The following is a 19660-nucleotide window of genomic DNA, read 5'->3' as shown; positions in this document are numbered from 1 at the left end:
GCGAGTGCTCTCCGGGCTGGTGCTTTCCGCTGCGGCACGCACTTGACATGTCCGTTCCCAGGTTCGGCAGACCAGTCACGCGCGGTCTCCGGCAACATGGACCAAAGGGAGATTCTGCTGCAAAACCTGGAAAGGGCCCAAGGCAAGAGGCTCAACCGAGAAGAGTTTGTAGACGAGTTTTTGGTAAGTTCACTTAAGGGACAGCTCTGCGTTTCAGTTGATTTTAAAGGGAAGAACTCAGTCACTTCTCCTCTAACGGGAATGTGATTTGCATGTGACAATAAGATTTTCTATGAATTTTAAAGCAGAAAGAGATGCAGTAATTAACTGGGGTAAAAGGAACGTAAAGACAGAAGAGTAATTTAGTAGTTTGCATTCAAAGTAAAGCTGTTTGCTTTTTAAATAATTACCCGAGTGCTTCCTGTTTTCTACTTTGCAAATGCACTTGTCAAGACACGGTTTCACTTCGCCTGGTAAAACAACCGAGGGTAGAGTGAGGAATATGGAGCCACTGCCGCTCCTCCCCATTGCACTCTGTTGTATCTGTGACACACGTGTTCCTGGCAGGGATCTCCGGTGGCTACTTGAGATAGCTTTTCCTTTTTTCGTTTCAGTAGAAACCCCCCACCCTGCCCCTGTACCACCTGCAGAGCAGGGAGCGGGCGGTCAGATAAACGCGCTGGGGACCCCAGCCTGTTCCACCTCCCGTCGGCACCGGGCGCCTTGGCCAAGGCGTGGGGGGACGGCGAGCTGAGCAGCCGGACGGGCCGTTCCCAGCCGCCCGCGCTGTTACGTGGAAGGGCTCGTGCATCCATTTGCAATGAGCGCATGTGCTCTACGTCCAGCAGCGCTTCTGGTCCCTCCGGGAAATTAATTTCTTGTTCCCTAAAGGCAAAACTACCATAAAATGCTGATGGCTCTCGCTTTCCCCAGCCTTCTGCAGCGTCTAGCTGGTTGATATCTGTGCAGTGCCCCGATCTGTGAGCTCTCTGACATCTTTTTATTTGTTTGGGTGGCAGGGGTGAGTCTTAGATGGCAATCCACTGTCTCACAGTTAAAGCCGATGGCTGGCAATGGCTGCCGATCTATCAGCTGGAGGAAGGTTGCTCTGGCAGGCTGTCTGGGCTGCTCTGAGAAGCAAAGCCCAGCTTTAGCAGAGATAAGGAAGGGTAAAACTGGTATATCTGTAAGATCTGAGATGTCTCAAACACGAGAATAACCATGGGCCCTGAGCTCCCCCTCCCCGCCTTGGACAAGGGTTGCATCGGGCAGTGGTCTCTGGGGAAGGTGCAGGGGACTTAGGAGTCCCCCCAGCATCCAGCCCTGCTTTGTCGTACCCGACTGGCACTTCAAACACTTGGGAAAAGCTTAGTGCTTGGTTTCCAGGCGTCTGGGTTGGAGGGAAGTGATTAATCTGAGTCTGCAGTGACATTCTGTTGTTCCATGGAACAAAGCGCTGTCACAGGCTGCTGAATTTCCCCCTCTCGCTGCTGTGCCGGGGCTGGGCTGTGCTGGGGCCGTACTGTGCCGTGCGAGGCAGCAGGGCTGCGCAGCCTCAGGGCACGTGCTCGTTCTAGCAGCCAAGTGTACAGTTAATTTTCTGACCAAAATGGCAGGTAGAAGTGGTCAGGGCTGCGTTTCGTCTTGTACTGGGAGGAAGAGATCTTCCCAGGATGGCCCGAGCTGTTGGCCACTTTTGGAAGCCTTAGCAGGCAATTGTGATGGCTTGCATTTCCAAACTTGGTAGAAATGTTCGATGTTATTTCTCCATCCGAACACCTCTCTTTGTGTGAACAAGCATTTGTACATGCCAATTGTGGTGGTGTTACTGTAAATGACGGGGTTTTTTGTTCAACTCCCCTTTTTCTGTTTGTGCAGTCTCACAGCAAGAGTTTGATCCTTACTGCTCTCACTTCCTTTCTCATATGAAGCCATTTCCCAAGCAGTTTTATGTCAGTTTATGCAGAGACAGAAAAGTAAGGTGATTCAGAGCCTCAGCTATGAGAAGACTGGCTTCGGTACTAGGTGATGCCCCTTCCATGAAAGCTTACCCTGGAAGCTGGGCTTGCCTTGGCAGGAGGCAGGTGGAGGATGCCACCAACACCAGAAGAGCTCAGGAGGTTACAGGGGCACGTAGTTTACAAAAACCATCCTGCTCTCACAATTTCTATCATGCTGTACCTGCCCCCGTGTTCTTGATTAATAGAGACTGGGCACGTGGACCGTCCTGGGCCTCCTGCACCTTCTTCCTGACTCACTCCATCCAGGTCAGTGAGATGTGACTCCTGCCGTATTGTGGCTGGACAGCAGCAGAATTTAGGGTTTAAAAATTGCAGTTTAATGTTAGAAAACAGCAACTCTGATTTGGATCTGAATCTGAATATCTGCGCACAGAAACACCGTGGAGATGAGATACACATTGCTGTATATACCTTTTATCTGTGGTATTGCTAAGGGGCTGCTTGGCTTGATCAAATATGTACGAGCTACAAAGCCCTCCAGCTCCTGATGTGGTCTTTTGGCAAATATCATCCCTCTGTAGCTTAATGCATGCTGGCCCTGAAGGGTGTCGTGTCCTAGCGGGTGCTCGTCCAGAGCAGGCTGGAGCCAAGGGGGCTTTTGCAGCTCTCCCACAGCTGCTAACACGTCGGGTCTGCAGCAAGGGAGGACAAGGGATGGGATTCTCAAAACTGGATGAAAGTTTTTGGGAGAGCTGAAACGCAGACACTTATGAGCTCCCGTGGGAAGGTCACTGGTGAGCTGACTCTCGGTGATTTATGGTGAACACCCAAAAATCAGGGCCCTGAAACTGCCAGGACCCCCGCAATTCCTGCTCGTGTGCTGCCGCGCCAGAGCTGCAGCCTCTGAGCCCTCGAGCACGCTGGGGAGGGCTTTGCCGGTACCAGCAGGAGGGTCTGCCGCCTTCTCCGCGCTAATCCCTTTGGCCATGGCACTATTTTGGTTTGGTGACCCCGAGACCAGCGGGCTGTTTTTCCCCGCGCCGTGAGCAGCTGAGCCACCGTTCCCACTTTCTCTCAGCGGCTCAGGCAGGTCACTGCGAGGTGTGCACCAGGCATGAGAAACCCTCTCACCTTGCAGCTCAGGTGTGCCGTGGTCCCTTCCCTTTGCTTTTCACCCCTGCACACCTTTCTTTCATAAAGTCACAGGAGACTGAGGGTTCTCCGGTGTCAGCCTGATTCTCTGGACCCCAGCAGTGATCTCCAGGAGAAGGGCTTGAAGGTACGGCCCCAGGGTGGTGGGAAGGGGAGCCTTACCCTTCGGAGTGTCAAACCGTAGAGGCACTGATTAGAGAAATGGCCTTCTGTTTAAAATCAAAAGCACCCCTTGGTGGCAAGAAAAGTGGTCAGGTAGACAAGAAATGATGAAAGAAAAAATAAAGCAAGAATGGTGCTTTCGAAGTTGATGGTAATGAACAGCGCGTGTTATTTAGAAGCTGATCTCAGTGAAATAAAGTTCTGTGCTTTGGCAGGAAAAAGATGCTTGAACTCTCCAGGAGTGCTGCAGCTTTATCCTGGAAAAGAAAGAGACGGGAGATACGTACCCCCAAGGGTCTGTCCTAGGACTCCTTCTCCTTTCTCTTTCAGGAGTGCACGTAGCTACTTTGCTCCAATTGCTTGTGCTCCTGTAGTGGCTTGGGCATTGCTGTTTGCAGCTCCAGATGGGAGCATCTTTACCAAAGTGAGAAAAATCAATTGATTCATCTGGCATTTCTGATATCATTTGTTAAAGGTGGTTTAACATTCTCACTCCTCTTATCTGGGTGCCATTTATACCGAGAATGATTCCCCTGTGTCTCACTTATTTGCGAGGGCAATGCTTTATGTGCTTTATAAATGCATTGTTTCACTTCAGAAGCCTACATGCCCAAGCCTCGTGTGGGCACTGCCTCAGCACACACTTTCCATTCTTCAGAAGCCTGTGCTGGGGCTCTCGGGCAGCTCCTGTCTCTATTCTTGCTCTGAAGACCTTGAGAAAAGCCACTCAGGAAAGAATTAATGGTGCAGACCTTGCTTTGTGGTAGTGAACCTGACCCCTAGAGACCTTCACACATACTCTTTAGTAGTGTGTTGTATGTAACACATCTGCTGTAATTTGTTCCATTCTTTTATCACAGAAGCTGAAAAGGCAGTCAACAAAGTACAGATCGGATAAAATCTACCCTACAGCAGCATCTGAGCAACCAGAGAACATCAAGAAGAACAGATACAAGGACATCTTACCCTGTAGGTTGGAAATGGCAAATGTTGCTATTCAGCCTTTTTTTTTTTTGCGAGCTCGAGTCTGTTCTCTTCCTCCAGTATCTGCCTGCACAGTTGCTTGCATGTGAGCGTGTCACTGGCTGTCAGTTGGCCTTGAATTCTGCTGTTAGGATTTAAGGCTTTATCTGCGACTGTTGCAGTGCATGCTCTGGAAGACTTCGGCACGTATTTTCTACAGACAGAAGAACTCCTGTTCAGTAGGAAACACATCCTCTAATGATTGTCCTTGCAAGCTTTCTGGGCAGCATTGCAACCGCTCCTTTTCCAAGGCCTTGTAGAGAATGGCTTTGAACAAAGATGCCTCCATGACGTATGAAGCAGACTGCAGTTAAAAACTGTTGTGGCTTGTCCCGGCTTGGTGCAGTAGTCTCCAAAGAAGAGTCTGCCCTAGGATCAGAGCAGACTGTCCCTTTCATCCATTCGGGCTTGGAAAAAAAAAAAAAATCTAAACCCACAGATCTCATTTGAGCCCGTAAGACGGAGTGGGGAGTGATGCTAGGCTTGGCTTGCTCCATGGCCAGAGGAGATTGGCATTGAGCTGGGGTGGTGGCAGCTCTTGCCTAAGCCCTCACCGTTGCTCTGAAGGAGAGCTTGCCTGCCTGCTGCCTGCGTGTAGGCAATGGCAGTTCTGTGCAGGGCTATCGGTCGGTGCGGGAGGAGGCATTAGCTGCTTGCACAGCCACTCATCTGCTTTGGGATGAGCTCTCTGATCTATGCGCTCCTCCAAAGCTCCTTGTGCTGCAGTCTGGGGAGCTCAACCACCATGAAAGACAAACAGTAATGGCTGCTCTTCTGCTTTTGTGCCTGCAGTTGACCACAGCAGAGTGGAGTTGTCCCTGATCACATCAGATGAAGATTCTCATTACATCAATGCCAACTTTATCAAGGTATTGCTTCTTTCATGGTGTTTTGCCGTGCAGAGGTGTTTGTAGCAGCTGTGGGTGCTGCCTGGTTGAGTTGTGCCAGGAGGAGCAGGTCCCGTGGCTCTGGTGAGTGAAAGGACTAGGCAGTAGTTTCTGGGCTGTGCTCAAGGATAACTGATGTAAAGAAGATGTGTTCAATCCGTGAGCCCTTCAAAAACACCCCTTGCAGCACAGAGGCACCAGGCTCCAGGACAAGGGACATGTGCTCCTGGTGGGGCAGGTGGTGGAACAGTTTGTGGCTCACAGCCCCAACTTCCTTGTCGGTGTTACTGCCTTTAGTGGGTGATAGTGGTGTAAAATTGCCGGTGGTCAGAATCGCCTTGCCCGAAACCAGTGCACAGGCAGGAAGCCTTGCACTGCAGCACAGCTCAGACCCACTGCAGCGGCGAGCAACAGGGCAGGTCAGCGCAGGCTGGTTCTCCATCAGGAGCTCCACGTGTTTCGGGACTCTCCTGTGCCCACGACCCTTCTCTGATAGACAGGTAGAAGGTTTCCTTCATTCTCCACCATAGTGACCAAGGGCTCTGTGTAACCCATCTGAAGAACAGACCTTCACAAGGGGATCACGGTTCGTTCTTTGGCCAACAGCCACTAATGTGCCAAGCTGCACACCCGAGAGCTGGATCAGCTGTTGCAACATCACCCCAAGCTCCCAAACGCACTGCAAGGACTGGTGGTCTCTGGGAGCAGATCTCACCTCAAGCCCAGCTCCCTGGCTTGGGTCTTCCTTTGGGAGGTTCGCACACCATTGGTTTCTGGTTGCTTAATTTAAATTAGGTGCCTAAATTTTACCTATATAAAAGCCCTTCTAAGTCCTTAATGGGCTTATTGGATAGAAGTAAGATTCAGAAAGGAGATTACTTTATTTCTGATAGCGAACTATGCAAATATGTCTCCGTGTCTGATCTGAATGCTGTTTTAGGGTGTCTATGGGCCAAGAGCATACATTGCAACGCAGGGTCCTCTCCCCACTACCGTCATTGACTTTTGGAGGATGATTTGGGAGTATGAAGTCCTGGTAAGGTGCAGATTTATATGTCTGTCGGTTTTTTGGGGTTTTTTTTGGTTTTTTTTTAAAAAGAAAAGTTGTCCATACAGCCAGCCAGCAATCCTTTTTGACTAAGCAGACAGTGGGAGTGTCAGGGTTTTACTCCAGATGTTGTGTGCCCCCCATCCTTCCCGTGAGCCTCCTCCACACTCGTGCTGAGACGGGAGTCTGCTCGCGGCTGCCTCTGCATTCGGGCACTGAGTGGGAAAGGTCCTCGCGACCGGGCTGCGGATGATGTCCGGAGTCTGATTTGCCTCGCAGGCTGGGGCTCTGGGGAAGGCAGCCCACAGAACGTGCTCATTGCTGATAAGTACCCACAAGTAATGAGATTGACTTTGCTGCCTGGATAAGAAACTTGCGTTCAGACTTTTCTAATGAACCTTCTTTCTGCAGATCGTGGTCATGGCTTGTATGGAGTTTGAAATGGGAAAGGTGAGTAACGTGTCAGAGATGGCCTCTGCCGCCACAGTGCCAGGGCAGGGTGGAGAGGTGCAGATTTTTATTAAATCTCATTAGTGACAGCGAGTTTCTGTTTGATACGAGCTGTTCCCTGAGTCTCCAGCTGCAGATTCTTAAACCGTTTCCAGTAGTGTAGCTAGCCTCTTTGGAAGGGAAAAACCAGCAATGCTGGCTCCAGGGAAGGGGAGGCTGGAGCTGGCCAGCGGCAAGAGCCGGGCCTCCTCCCAGCACGAGTTTTGTCCGGCAGAGTGGGACAGGAGACGGCATGGGTGGGCCGGCAGTGAGTAACCAAACGTGTCCTGCTTCTTGCAACAGAAGAAATGCGAGCGGTACTGGGCAGAGGTGGGCGGCTCTCCCCTGCAGTGTGGTCCTTTCTCCATCGCCTGTGTGAGTACGGCTGCCGCGAGCGCCATGTCACATCACGTGCACTGGAAACTCGTGTCATCCGCAGAAAATGTGACTCTAACTTCTTGTTCTGCAGGAAGCTGAAGAGAAAAGAAACGAGTATGTGATTAGGACTTTAAAGGTGACCCTGAATGAAGTAAGTAGGAAAGCTCAAGGCAGGAAATGCATCCTGGCTACATTTATTATATAAATATTAAAATACGGCACACTGTGTAGAAAATTTTATGCTGCTCAGCCTGCTCTTTTAGATTTAACAGTACAAAGAAAGTAAAAAATTAATTAACTCAAACCTCAATTTATGAAACTGTTTGTCAGTTGTGGCAAATCAGACCCTGGCTAAGTGAGGCCAACCGGTAACATCAAGAATGTCATAAAATGGCAATGCTTCTTTTGTGGCAAGAACAGCTGCAAACTGCACCTCAACTTTTGCCTACCGATGCAGACGGGAACTGGAGATGTCTGCAGCACGCCAGCTTCCCCTTGCTGTGCCGACATCCCAGTCTGCGCCCGTGGGAGCTGCAGCAGCATCCCCTCGGTGGTGCAGACTGGCCCCGGACCCTGCCAGCGCTCTTCTCTTGCAGGAAATCCGCACCGTCCACCAGTTCCACTATAAAAACTGGCCGGACCATGATGTCCCCTCATCCATTGACCCCATCCTGGAGCTCATCAGTGAGATTCGCTGCTACCAGCCAGATGACAGCATCCCCATCTGCATCCACTGCAGGTGGGTGAGCCGGTCACCGGTGCGGAAGGGCTGCCGGCCCCCTGAGCGGCCGCAGGGGCGGTGGCAGCCGGCACAAGCCTGCAGCCAAGCTCCTCTTGTAGAAAGTCCTAAGGCAAAGGTGTCCTCTGCGGACAGCTAGCACGGCCGGGTGGCAGGAAAGGAGATAGCAGCAGGCCCGCGACAGCAGGGGTAGTTAAGAGACCACCAGCACTGGGCATGTCCACGTGTGGGCTGGTCACCACAGGAGGACTGGGAACTCTTTGCAGGAGCACAAGATGTGCCTTCCAGCCTGCAGCAGGGCTGTGGGCAGGCGGAGCCTTACGTGGGGTGGGTGAAGCTGCAGCAGGGCCGTCGTGTGGGTCTGCATCCTCTGCGACGTGGGGCGGGAGGGTCCCAGGTGGCTGTGGATCTTTTTCAAATATCCTTGCCAGAAAATACAGCGTGCCCATCCCCTGACCCCTGCTAGCAACCCTGCCGTGACTGTCATTGCAGTGCTGGCTGCGGGAGAACAGGAGTCATCTGTGCAATCGACTACACCCAGAAGCTGCTGAAGGACGGAGTGAGTATCAGCCCGGTCTGCGTCTCCGAACGGCGCCTGCGTGCAGCACCGCTGCATCTTCTGTCTCTCCCTTGCCTTCTCTCTCCCCTTACTCTCCCTTTCACGCCCCTCTGACTGCATGCAGATGTATTTCAGATGACAGCCATGAACGGGAACTCCCGCCAGCCTGACTGGAGAACAGCGGTGGCCAAACCGCTGATACCCCATTCCCAGTTTGTGCTGGTTGTCTCTCTTTAGGCTCTGCACCATCCATGCACTGTCCGTTGCCATTGCTCCCCTCCTCATCCCAATGCGAATAGCAGCCGGTGCTTGTAGCGATGGGGCAGAATTCTCCCTCCCGTTGCTCCCTCTGGCAGGATCTTCAGATCAGGGAGCTTGGCTCTGCCCTGGCCTTCAGTCTTCAATACGAGTTTACTGTCTGTATTTGTCTCTCTGCACTCAAGCATCAGAAATCCAGGGTTCCAAACTAACACCTTGCTTTACTCTGACTCTTCAATAAAAACGTATGTTTTAACAGTGAAGTAGTCCCTGGCCTTGCAGCAGGTTGCTGGGACTCTGAGGAGTGGCTGCTTTCTGTACTGCAGCAACCCCGGAGCCACTGATCTGGGACAGGGCTGTCTTGCCCTTCGTGCTATTCACGGCTGTTACCAATGCTGTTATAAAAAGGGTATTTTCTGTGCAGTGCAAGACAGGAGGGAGGAGGCAAGCTGGTTCATAATCAAAATTGGCACCTTAAGCAGGTCCTTTGTTAAAAATTCTTGCAATAGCAGGCCTGAATTTTGGACACTGCTCTAAACTGCATCACGACTTGACAGCTGCTTGGAATTAGACCTGCCTGTAATTTTTCGTCTTTTCTCTTTCTTGCAAGATTGTCCCAGTGAACTTCAGTATTTTCAGTCTGATCCAGGAAATGCGCACGCAAAGGCCTTCCATAGTGCAGACCAAGGTACGGTCGGGAGCTGTTGCCAACTGGTATACTCCCCATGCTGGGACCTCAGCTTTTCCCCAGGAGGGTTCGCAGTAAGGAAACACAGAGCGGTTTTGCTGCTGGGAACTGGGGCCTGTAGATGTTCTGTAAGGTCCTTTTTCTGAACAGAAGAATGATTTTGCAGAAATGAATTTGGTAGCTGACCATTTCCTTGTAGACAGCTGGAATAGCTTAGTGCTTGCAGTCTGCTTTATCGAACGCTTACGCTGTGAAACAAGGGACTGTCCAGGAAATAAAGTGGGAACTCTTCTCAGCTGAGACAGACTGAAGAGGAAGCTCAATGCAGAACAGCCTTGTTTGTGCACCCGAAAAAAACCCAAGTGCTTCAGTCTGAACCCTTTGAAAGCTGTGGCTTCTACCTCTTCTGAGAATTTACCCTGCCAATGGACCGGAAAGTGGCAGCTTCTCTCAGGGGCTGATGCTTGATTTGGGTAGCAGGTGACCATTCACAAGCACTGCAGGTGCTGGCTCTCATGTCTGTTTTATTTCTCTGGAACGCAGGAGCAGTATGAGCTGGTTTATGATGCGGTGATTGAGCTCTTCAAAAGGCAGCTTAAAGCACTCGATGCCCAGGAAGATTCTGCTGCTTCACAGGTAAAAGTCCCCAGGATAAACACGCTGCCTCTTCCAGCCTCAGGCATGCCAGCTCTAGCCTAGATACCAAGTGCAGAGGTCTCTTCTGCAGACCTGGAACGAATTGCCATGTTTTCTGCTACCCTTTATGCCCAAACTGAGCCTCTTTTCAAGTTAACCCATGAGAATCCAGCTGGTCCCCTGAATGCGCAATGCTTATCACAGGATTTGGCCTCAAGCAAGAGCTAAATTTTCTTCAGTCTCAAAACCGTTTTCTATGTACTTTTATAATTGTTTAATGTAATGAGTGAATAGAAAAGTACAGTACAAAGAAAGTAAAAAATTAATTAACTCAAACCTCAATTTCTGAAACCGTCAGTTGTGGCAAATCAGACCCAACTTTCCATAGTAGCGGCTGATTTCCATGTGGATGTGCCAGCGAAACTCGTCTTCATGGCGTGCTTGCAAGCAACAGAGTGACTTTCAGTCGAGGCTGAGAAGCTTGGGAGCACAAGGCGGTATGGCTAAAAGTGTTAGTCTGCAACAGGGTGGTATTCTAGTGAGGTCGTTAGCATTACAGCCTGTCTGTGGGAGAGAGCAGGCTAAAATATCTTGTGAAAAAACGTGTCAGGGTGTTTCAAATCTGATACACCTCCGAGGAAAAACAATGTGGTCTTGGCACAAAGTTGCATGTAAACAGGAACATCCAAAGCATCCACGGTTAAGCTTTTCCTTGTTCTTGCTGTTCTTCTGTGACTGCTGGCATGAACCTTACCTTGCCTGTGTAGCTGTTTGCAATCTGGCTAAAGTACATGCGTTGCCATGCTTAGGTAAAGGCTGAAAGGTTTCAGTTAGCTTATTTTGTCAGAAGCTTTTGTCTAAAGAATTGGGAGCAGGATCCTGTGATGGTACATGCCTCGGTTTTGCCATAGTTTCTCTTGAGTGAGAAAAGAGCTGGAAAGAGCCTCTTTCTACATGTTGTGGACAGTCTGTAAGCAAAACAGATGCAAGACTAAGTTGACACAAAACGCAGAAAACGGTTCAAGTCCGGATGTGGTTTTGTAGCTCCTGGCCAAACCTCTCTCTCCCCTGCCTAAACCTCACTGCCCTCTGAAAGCACTCTGCAGAGCACGGGGGACGGTCCCCTGCTGAAGTGTCGCAAATGAAACCAGGCTGAATGCCTGCCTGGGGTCCTGAAGGCAGAGCGGTCTGCACAGGCTGTTTTGCAGGTGTTGGGAACAGCTGGATGGCTGTACGGCTCGCTGTACTCGCGTTTCGAGAAGGTGCTGACAGGAACTGCTGTTCAGGAGGATCTGTCCTCAGTTTTCAGCTCCAGCTTGGTGTTTTCAAGTTGGTGTTTGTCATTTCCAAACTGCATTAATAATTAAAAGTAGCTGGCACAAATTCCCGCTCCTGAAATAGCATGTTTGTGTTCTTTGCATTCTTCTTCCTCACTCTCTTGTTTTCTAATCTTTTCCTTCACTAGGTACAAACAAGGCATCCTGTAGCCAAGCCACTTCTGACTCCCGTGGAAGATATTTATTCCCTGAGATTACTAACCTGGTAAGGCCATAGCACAAGTATCCCCTGGGTTAGTATTTTCAGTCACCCATATGATTTCAGGAAGATGCATTTTTTTATGTGGGCTTTGTGACACAGTTAGGTTTGAATGTTGCATTTCAGTTGTCAGCAGGATCCGCAGCCTCCCTTGAGCCCCACTTTGGCTCTCACGTTTGTTCCTAACATAATTCCTGCCCTTCTCACCGATGTGTCTCCGAGACTGAGTCTCAGCCTCTTCCCTGCGTGCCATTATCTGTCCCCGTCTTCTGCCCTTGGCTCTGCTTCATGTTGTGCTTACCTGTTGTTTCACATACGAACTGAAAACACGTCCCAGGGCAATATAAAAAAAGGCGCGTGCACGTGGAGACACCCCAGTGCTGGTTCATCTCAGCCCTCTGCCTGGAGCTGCGCACCCTGCAAGGTGCCCCTAACTGGTCCCATCTTTCATCTGCACGTGCCACTCGAGTGCCTCTTGCTGCAGGAGCAGCAAGCTGGAGGAGTCTACCTTCCCGACACGGGCAGCTTCAGAGCGTGGCGGGATCTTCCTGTGGGCGTGTTTTGGTTTGCAGTGTCTGCTTTCTGTAAATAATTTTGCTTTTTGGTCTAGTCTGCACTGAGGGCGTAGTTTACCCACGTAAAGGGGCCTCCTCTGTTCGCCATGCAATGGTGTTCAAATGGGGCACCGGGGTGCACAGTCCTTCCCTACGCTCCTTGCTTGAGGCTGAACCGGGCTCTACGTTCCTGGGGGATGGATCTGCTCTCAGGAGCAATGTTGTGGGGCCTTGTTAGTAGGCTAGCAGAGATTTCTGAGTGGCTTTGACTTCACATCGCGGTGCTTTATTGCAGCTCAGAGCAGGAGGAACAGGACGTGCATCAACGTCTGCCTCTGGTGGTACAAAGCAAAGCATCCCTGACATCGTTGTCCGCCACGGGAGGACAGGACAGCTCCGGGCATGGAGTCCCTCCCATCAGACAGGCCATCTCCTTTGGCACTTTCAACTTCTTCAACTACAGGAAGGCAGGTGCCGCTGAGAAGCAGGGCGCTGGGGACGCTCTCCAGAAACACCGCAGTTTGGAGTTCAACAACCTCTCTTCTGAGCAGCTGCTTCTGAACCTGGAACCGAAGGGAGCAGGCAGGAGATGGCCTCGTGGCAGAGCACCTCTGACACGGGCTGCATCCACCCCTTTTGTGCTGGCACAGCGGCGAGAGGACTGGGAATGGGATCGAGGGGGTGCAAAGCCTGTTTTGAGTTCACAGTTGCCAAATGCCTGTTACCCAAGCTTTCAGGTGAAGCAGGACACATTTTCCCCTGTGGAGCTGAACCACTCGAGCCAAGACGCGGACGGCCCCCCAAGCCGCAGGAGCCATGGGCAATGCCCTTACCCTTACTGCTGCTCAGCCGAAGACCCCTACTTCTCCTCGCTCTCTCCAGATGACCCCGTGTCCCCGGCGCTTACCGAGCGCTTCGCGGAGGGGCCCGATGCATTCCTGCCTTCTTGCGCTGCGAGTGCCCCACTGCAGCCTGCTGTGGCCAGCTCCCCACCACCCAGGCCTGTGTCCCACCATGCTCCCCTGCTGAAGGACGAGAGGAGATCCTCCTCGAGTAAGTGGTGCAGCACTGCGACAAGCTGGGCTTGGTCGCTCTGGATTTCGGTGTGCTGGAGGGAGCGGCGGGTGTTGTTTTCTGGCGCCCAGGCAGGGCTGTAGCTGCTCCTCGGGACCGCGTTCCCGCAGAAGCTAAGGGAGCAACTGGTTTCACCCTCACACTCGTTTCAGCCTGCCTTGAATTTTTCCCGTAAAAATAAACTGCCCAGGGAAGTGGTGCAATCACAGTCCCTGGAAGTATTCAAAAAACGTGTGGATGTGGTGCTTGGGGACATGGTTTAGAGGTGGACCAGGCAGTTTGGTTAACGGTTGGACTCGATGATCTCAGAGGTCCTTTCCAACCTTAATGATTCTACGATTCTATGAAACAATATTTTTAGAACAGCATGATTTGGGGTTACGCATTGCACAGCTGCTCTGGACTACTGTGTCACCTCGGTACGGCTCTCACAGGAAGGCAGGGATAGGTGCTGACCGGTTCTTAAAACAGGGTGCTCCAAGAAGCAATTGGAAAGCTCCCAGAAATGGTTTTCTTTGAGGATCTAGTTTCCAGGTGAAAACCCACTCCTTTCTGCAGAGTGTCGTGCAGGGGGATGCTGACATCCCACTGAGACTGAGAGAACCAGGACTTCAACATTAGTGTTTTGCCCAGATCTGTAGCCATAAAACCACCACCCACCATATGAAGAAGGTAGAATTATTCCTCGGTCTGGTCAATGCTGGCCCAGGCAGACATTTCCCATTGCCCGCAGCTTTGGCATTTGCTCAGCTTTATCCTGCTCAGGCCCTTCAGCCTGCAGTGTTACAGAAGCGTGCTCGCTATCTAGGTGCTAGAGACTCTTGGAAAGTCATGGGAGTTGCAGCGCAAGCCAAGCAGCAAGGGTACCGCCAGCTGTGAGCCTGGCTGTGTGCTGGGGGTACGCTTGTCATCTCCCTGTGCAATGGGAATTCTGCTGCCGACACCGCTGGAAGCGTGCCCTTGGGGCCACATAGCTAGCAGCAGGTGAACTGGTGCTGAGGGCTATTTGGATTTTTAACTACAGTTTAGAGGTATTTAGCCATCAGCTCTGGCGTGCGGCTGGGCGAGAGCAGCCAGCTCGCCGTCTCTGCAAAGGTCTGCAGTTCTCCTGCCGTGTTGGGCCATGCAGGTAACCTGTCCCTGTCTCCCCAATTAGCCACCCTGCCACAGCCAGATGATGATGATCCTCCGCCCCTGCCCGAGCGAACCCCCGAGTCCTTTATTGTGGCCAGTGAACCCGGTAAGTGCATTTAACAAAGCAGGGGCTGAGAAGTGCTCCGAGGGCTCGTCCCGTGTTTGCGTGGTATCGTAGCATCCAGCAGCGCCTTTGCTCTGGCTCTCTGGGATGAGGAACGACCTCTCTTCTGTTCAATTGTTTCCAGGACAATTTCCTCTGGCCACTTCTGATTTTCAGCTTCCAGCCAGAAATACAAATATCGGAACCTCTTTGGAGCGGAGCGGCGAGTCTCACTCGGAGGTGTTTAATGATGCAGTGAGACTGAGACCATGCAAGGTACGTAAGCGGCTTTTTGTCTCTTCTCCACCACTATCACTACGCCAGTTCCCTTATCATGTTTCCTTCTGTGAGAAAGACCCCGGTTTTGGCACTGTGGACTTTCCATAAATTATTTCAGGGTTCAGGACTGGGAGGAAGATGTGGTCTCAGTCAGGCTCCTCCGTATCAACAGCTACTTTACTTCAAACATTATTTTTTGGTGTCCTAAATCCCATGCAAGGTAGTAAAACTATCGTCCCTATTTTAGAGGAGGATAATGAAGACAGGGAGTTAGTGGTCCGCTGAGGTTCACGCTGCCCTGTGGAACAGGCAGGAGCTGAACAAACTTTAGGCATCTCTTGATCATCCCACAGTTGAATTACAGCTTTGTACAGGGAAACAATAAGGCGTAAGTCTATCTTCCATTACATGAGCGTGGAGGTGTGCGTGGGAGGGTGTTTGCACATAACATCATTTCTTTGTCTTCTCTGGCTTGCTTGTGTGCAAGAGAACGACATTTGGTTGTGGGAATTTCAAATACCTTCCTTGTTTTTTGTTTCCAGAGTGTGAAGCTTCGGAGCCCACAAACAGGTATAAGTTTAACGCTGGGATAAACTACCTTTGGAGATAAGGTCTGCTTTTTACTGAAGCTGCTTTACCATATTTAGTAAATGGCTTTAGGATCTGTGCTCAGCCCAACGGAAATTTTGTGTTGCTAAACAGTTCTGCAACTAAATAGTTCTAAACAGAACTAGGCAGTTCTGCAACCAAACGAACCAGTAGTTTTATATTTCCTAATCAGCTCCTGCCTTGCCCTGTGCGTGGTGATGTCCCTTGCGGCGTCCTCAGGCTGAGGGTTGTCACACCTTCTGCTGCAGGTTGTGTGTTTCCTCTGAGATGCTTGAGATACGCCTGTTAGAGTGCTGTGGACCTCTCAGTGAACGGAGAGATATATATATATTTCTTTTTTTTTTTTTAGAAGCTAGGTAACCAACTCTTTTATCTTTGCTTTCTTAAGAGACAACCCGGGATCGCTCTAACTCTCCACCCCCGCTTCCTGAAAGAACCCCGGAGTCATTTGTTCTGGCTGATGCAGCAAGTGAGTGATGAGTTCTTTTCTCGGCATGTAACTGGGATTTTATACTTACACCTAAACCTGTAGATAGCCGAGGAGATCGCGGCCCACTTGTTCAAAGCACTGCCAACGGCCGTGCTTCAGGACTTAACTGCAGGAGAGTTCAGCAGATACAAAGAAAGTAAACGCAACCAGCGGACCTGCTGGAAATTTCTAGAACCGCTGCATTAGAGGAAATGAAAAGCAACAACAAAGCACTTAGAAAAAAGCAGGAGGATTCTTGACTGATCACTGACAATGTTCTGATCTATGTTCCCAGGTCTGCAGCCTGCTGCAAGAAATTCTACCATGAGTCTTTCCGGCTTGGAGAACAACGCTTCCCAAACATCGTCAAAAGAGCCTACGAAATGCTTCAGGAGAAGCAAGGTAAAAGAAACAAGACAAAATAAAAGCTGTTGAAAACAGAGGGGGTGAGGAGATCGCTCTAGCTACAGCTATTGCTGCTTTCTCATTGCTAACCTTGTGAAAACTGCCTGCTTTGAGACCACTCCTATTTCGGGCAAGGAAACAAGACTAATAAAAATACTCTGTTGTAGAACTTCAAACAAAACCACTGTCTGCACTAGGAACAGAGTAACACGGCCATACCCGCGTGAACGGTTCTGCCTCGGCACTCCGTCCACCTGAGGTGCCAGTTCCTCCTGGAAAAATGTGCTTGATGGGAGTCTGAATTCCCGCGTAGGACAGACTCTGCTCATCACCAGTCTCCTCTTGCGGCCCTAGTTAATTCTCCTCGTGAGCAACTGTCCTTCGGGATGCTGGGGTTGAGCAGAAAAGCATTTGAGGAAAACGGCAAGAATAATACAAACTGGAGGCATTTGGGCTGGCTAGAAAAAAGCCAAAGTGAGCGGCAGAACTCTGCATTTCAGTCTCAGCTGCTGTGCACGATACCTTTTATGAGATGGGATACATGTATATTTACCAGTGAACTCCCTTTATCGGAGTAGCTGATCTACTGCTTGCTATGTTTTTTTCCAACAAGCCTTCTTTTTCTTTTTCCTACAGAGCTTGAAAATATTGAAAAATATGAGAAAGGGTAAGTCTGTCAGGCTAATGTGCATCTTCCTGATGGCTTTAAGCAAGTATATAAAGAAATATGTGGGGACTGAATTTTCAAGAACCTGAACTCGTCAGATGTGAAACGCCCTGCGCCTCTGCCTACTTTGGAGTAGGACACAGAGCTGCGCTGCCTTGCTGAGGACCATCTCATCTGGACAGCCAGAGTTTTAGGATTATCATAGGGATGCCACGGGGCCCTTGTAATGCCCTTTGGGTACCTTGGGGAAAGCTCCGGTGTACCCAAATTACCAAATCCTTCACGTCGTTCAAACCAGGGTTGTGGGACAAATACTCTAAAAATGGGGGTAGGGGTGCTGTGGGGAATGGGAGCCCCATCCTGGATTCTGCCCAGCCTATCTGGAGCATAAATAAGGAGTTTGTCATTAAGCCCCCTTCGATCTAAAATTAAAATGCTTATCTTGAAAACAGGGCTGCTAAAAACCATCTAAAGCGCTTCTGAGCAAACATTTTCTGAGTGGATTGCGCTGCAGTTGTACACTCGCTCCCTGCTATGAGCAAATAATGTTGTTAAAGCTGCGCGGCATCCAAGCTCTGCTAGCGTGGAAAGGACTTGGCTTTGCCTTGTGCTGTGACAGCATCCGTGCCGAGCGTCAGCGTGCGTCTGGCAGTACGTCTGTCCCTGTAGGTGCGTCCGAGTCCGGCTTTTCAGGGAATTACCGTAGTGACTAACTGCTTCAGTCTTAATTTTTTATTTCTAGGCATCTGTAGCCCATCTTCACTGACAAAACCATCAGAATCTGCCCCGTCAAACCACTCGAGGTCTTTCCTTAACTTTGGTAGGTTTTTCTCTTTGTGTTTTGGTGTAGGAAGTACCTGGTTTTTGAAAGTCTAAATGCAGGTACCAGGCTGAATGCTAACAAATTACAAACATTACAAATAACGCTTATTATTTTTTACACGTTTACAACTTTATTCACAAACGGTTTGAAAAACAGGTAAGGATGGAAAACACAAACCCTGAAACCTACTCTGACAAATGTTTCTCAGTGTGTGACGAGGCTGCGGTGTGTATTTGTCTTTCCTGTATCTGAAAGCCTTTATGTGGCAACAGAGACAGCGGAAGACAAAGACAAAGCTGTAGCATTGCCACTGGGCTGCTGCCTTATGTTCTGTAATATGGAAGAGGAGAAATACCATCTTTTCCGTTTTAAATTCTTCTGCTAGACAGTAGCCATTTATTAAATTAGGCATAAAATCTAGTTATCTCGATATTCATGCCATAATGACAATAGATAGTACATTGATAGACTGTTTTTGCACCAGTTGACTTACAACTACAGGATATTCCTTTAAGTCTACCCTATCTGAAAGTTTGGGAAAGAACTGGAATTACAAGAATTTTCAAATACCATATTATCTTAAGGAATTACATAATCGACATCTATAACATACAGAATTTGTTGCATTAAAAAAATAATTTCTTCCTAGGCTTTGTGAATCGATTTTCAAAACCCAAAGGACCAAGAAATCCACCACCAGCATGGAACATTTAGATATGTTTTATAGATTTGGCGTTACAGATTTGTGAAGTCCTTCCGATACGCCTTGAGTGCTCATCCCAGTAAGGTTTCCGTCAAAATTAGTACATCGAAAGCTGTTGCATATTTGCAGCTCAGGCACTACTTGCACGTTCTTCATCAGCTAAAGTTTTAAAGTAAAGAAGAATATAGAAGTATCAGCAGCTAAGCACTTTCAGTTAATTTACAACAGGATGGAAACTAAACATGGGAATAGACATTTTATCCTACGGAGGGATACATTTTTGTTGTGTTTTGGAACGTATTCACTTCAAAAGGATGGATTTGAGCTTTCTGAAACGGAGCAGTGTAAACCAGTGACAGGATCCAGCGAAGACTACTGAACGACATGGAAGGACCAAAGCAGAGCAAGACTCTGCATCGTGCAGAGCAGCATCTGTGTAACTTCAGTCACACGTGTCGGTCTGCCATAATCAAGGACCCGCACTTCCTTAAATGTTTACATTTCTTGGACTAAAAGATACTTAGCATCTCAGATTTTAGAAATAATTTAAGTTTTTTTCATCTGGGCGAATCAGGTAATTTGTCTAGTTTTTTGGTCAATAAGACCAAGATGCTGATTGATCATATAGAAACTGAACCAGTGTAACAGACCGCAGAGTTCGCTGACCCAGCTGCCCTCGCCATCTGGAAAAAAACACAAAACCAAACACCACCACAGCAAGCAAAATATCATTGTATTTTCAAAGCAATGCTGTTTTTAAGGACTTGTGACTCTCCAGCACAAAATTTCAGACGGATGTCTTGGAAGATTAGATTTCTAGACAGATTCCTCACCAGCTTCTCCTGCTATTTATACCCTCAGTGGGGAGGGATGCAGATGTGGAAAACTGCTGTAAAGGATTATTTTCCTGTAGAGAGAGAAAAAACCAAAGTGGGATTTGGGGAATTTGGTCGAGAGAGGAATCTACTGACCACTACTGGAAGAGAGAACTCGAGCTGGTTTAAAGCTACTTTTGCTGGAGCAATGGCTGGTACAGCCCAGAAAGAGCCAGCTTTATTTTTCACCGGCCACCCGCTTTCTCAGCAGCAGAAACCAGCAAAAGACCTTACCTAATTTATACTTTTGTTGCAAATATTTCTGTGTTGTAGCAAACCCCGCCACCGCCAGCCAGCGGAGCGGCCTGGACGGAGGCGGGAGGAGCGCCTCGCCGCCTTCGCGCGGCGCAGCCGCCATGTCACCGCGCCCGCGACGCCAGCCGCCGCGCGCCCGCCGGCCTCATCTCCCGTTTTACAACGCTGTCGCTCGGCGCCTTGTACCCACAATC

General features: G+C 49.6%; 1 protein-coding gene across 1 annotated transcript; it reads left to right on the top strand.

Annotated features, from left to right (window-relative positions):
* The first annotated feature begins 28 nt into the window (after nt 1-28).
* PTPN22 (protein tyrosine phosphatase non-receptor type 22) lies at nt 29-19177 on the top strand. Its single transcript, XM_082330248.1, has 21 exons — nt 29-183; nt 4136-4244; nt 5091-5167; nt 6126-6221; nt 6645-6683; nt 7026-7097; nt 7192-7251; nt 7697-7839; nt 8332-8398; nt 9267-9344; nt 9888-9980; nt 11446-11522; nt 12366-13123; nt 14301-14384; nt 14527-14657; nt 15203-15230; nt 15658-15738; nt 16034-16140; nt 16780-16810; nt 17553-17630; nt 18283-19177. Exons 1-21 carry the CDS (start codon nt 97-99, stop codon nt 18345-18347), a joined length of 2361 nt encoding a protein of 786 aa, XP_082186374.1. The 5' UTR covers nt 29-96; the 3' UTR covers nt 18348-19177.
* The last annotated feature ends 483 nt before the right edge of the window (nt 19178-19660 follow it).

Source organism: Platalea leucorodia, assembly GCF_965183815.1.
Source record: "Platalea leucorodia genome assembly, chromosome: 19".
NCBI lineage: Eukaryota > Metazoa > Chordata > Aves > Pelecaniformes > Threskiornithidae > Platalea > Platalea leucorodia.
Note: the sequence above shows the minus strand (reverse complement) of the source record. Positions and strands in the feature narration are given on the sequence as shown.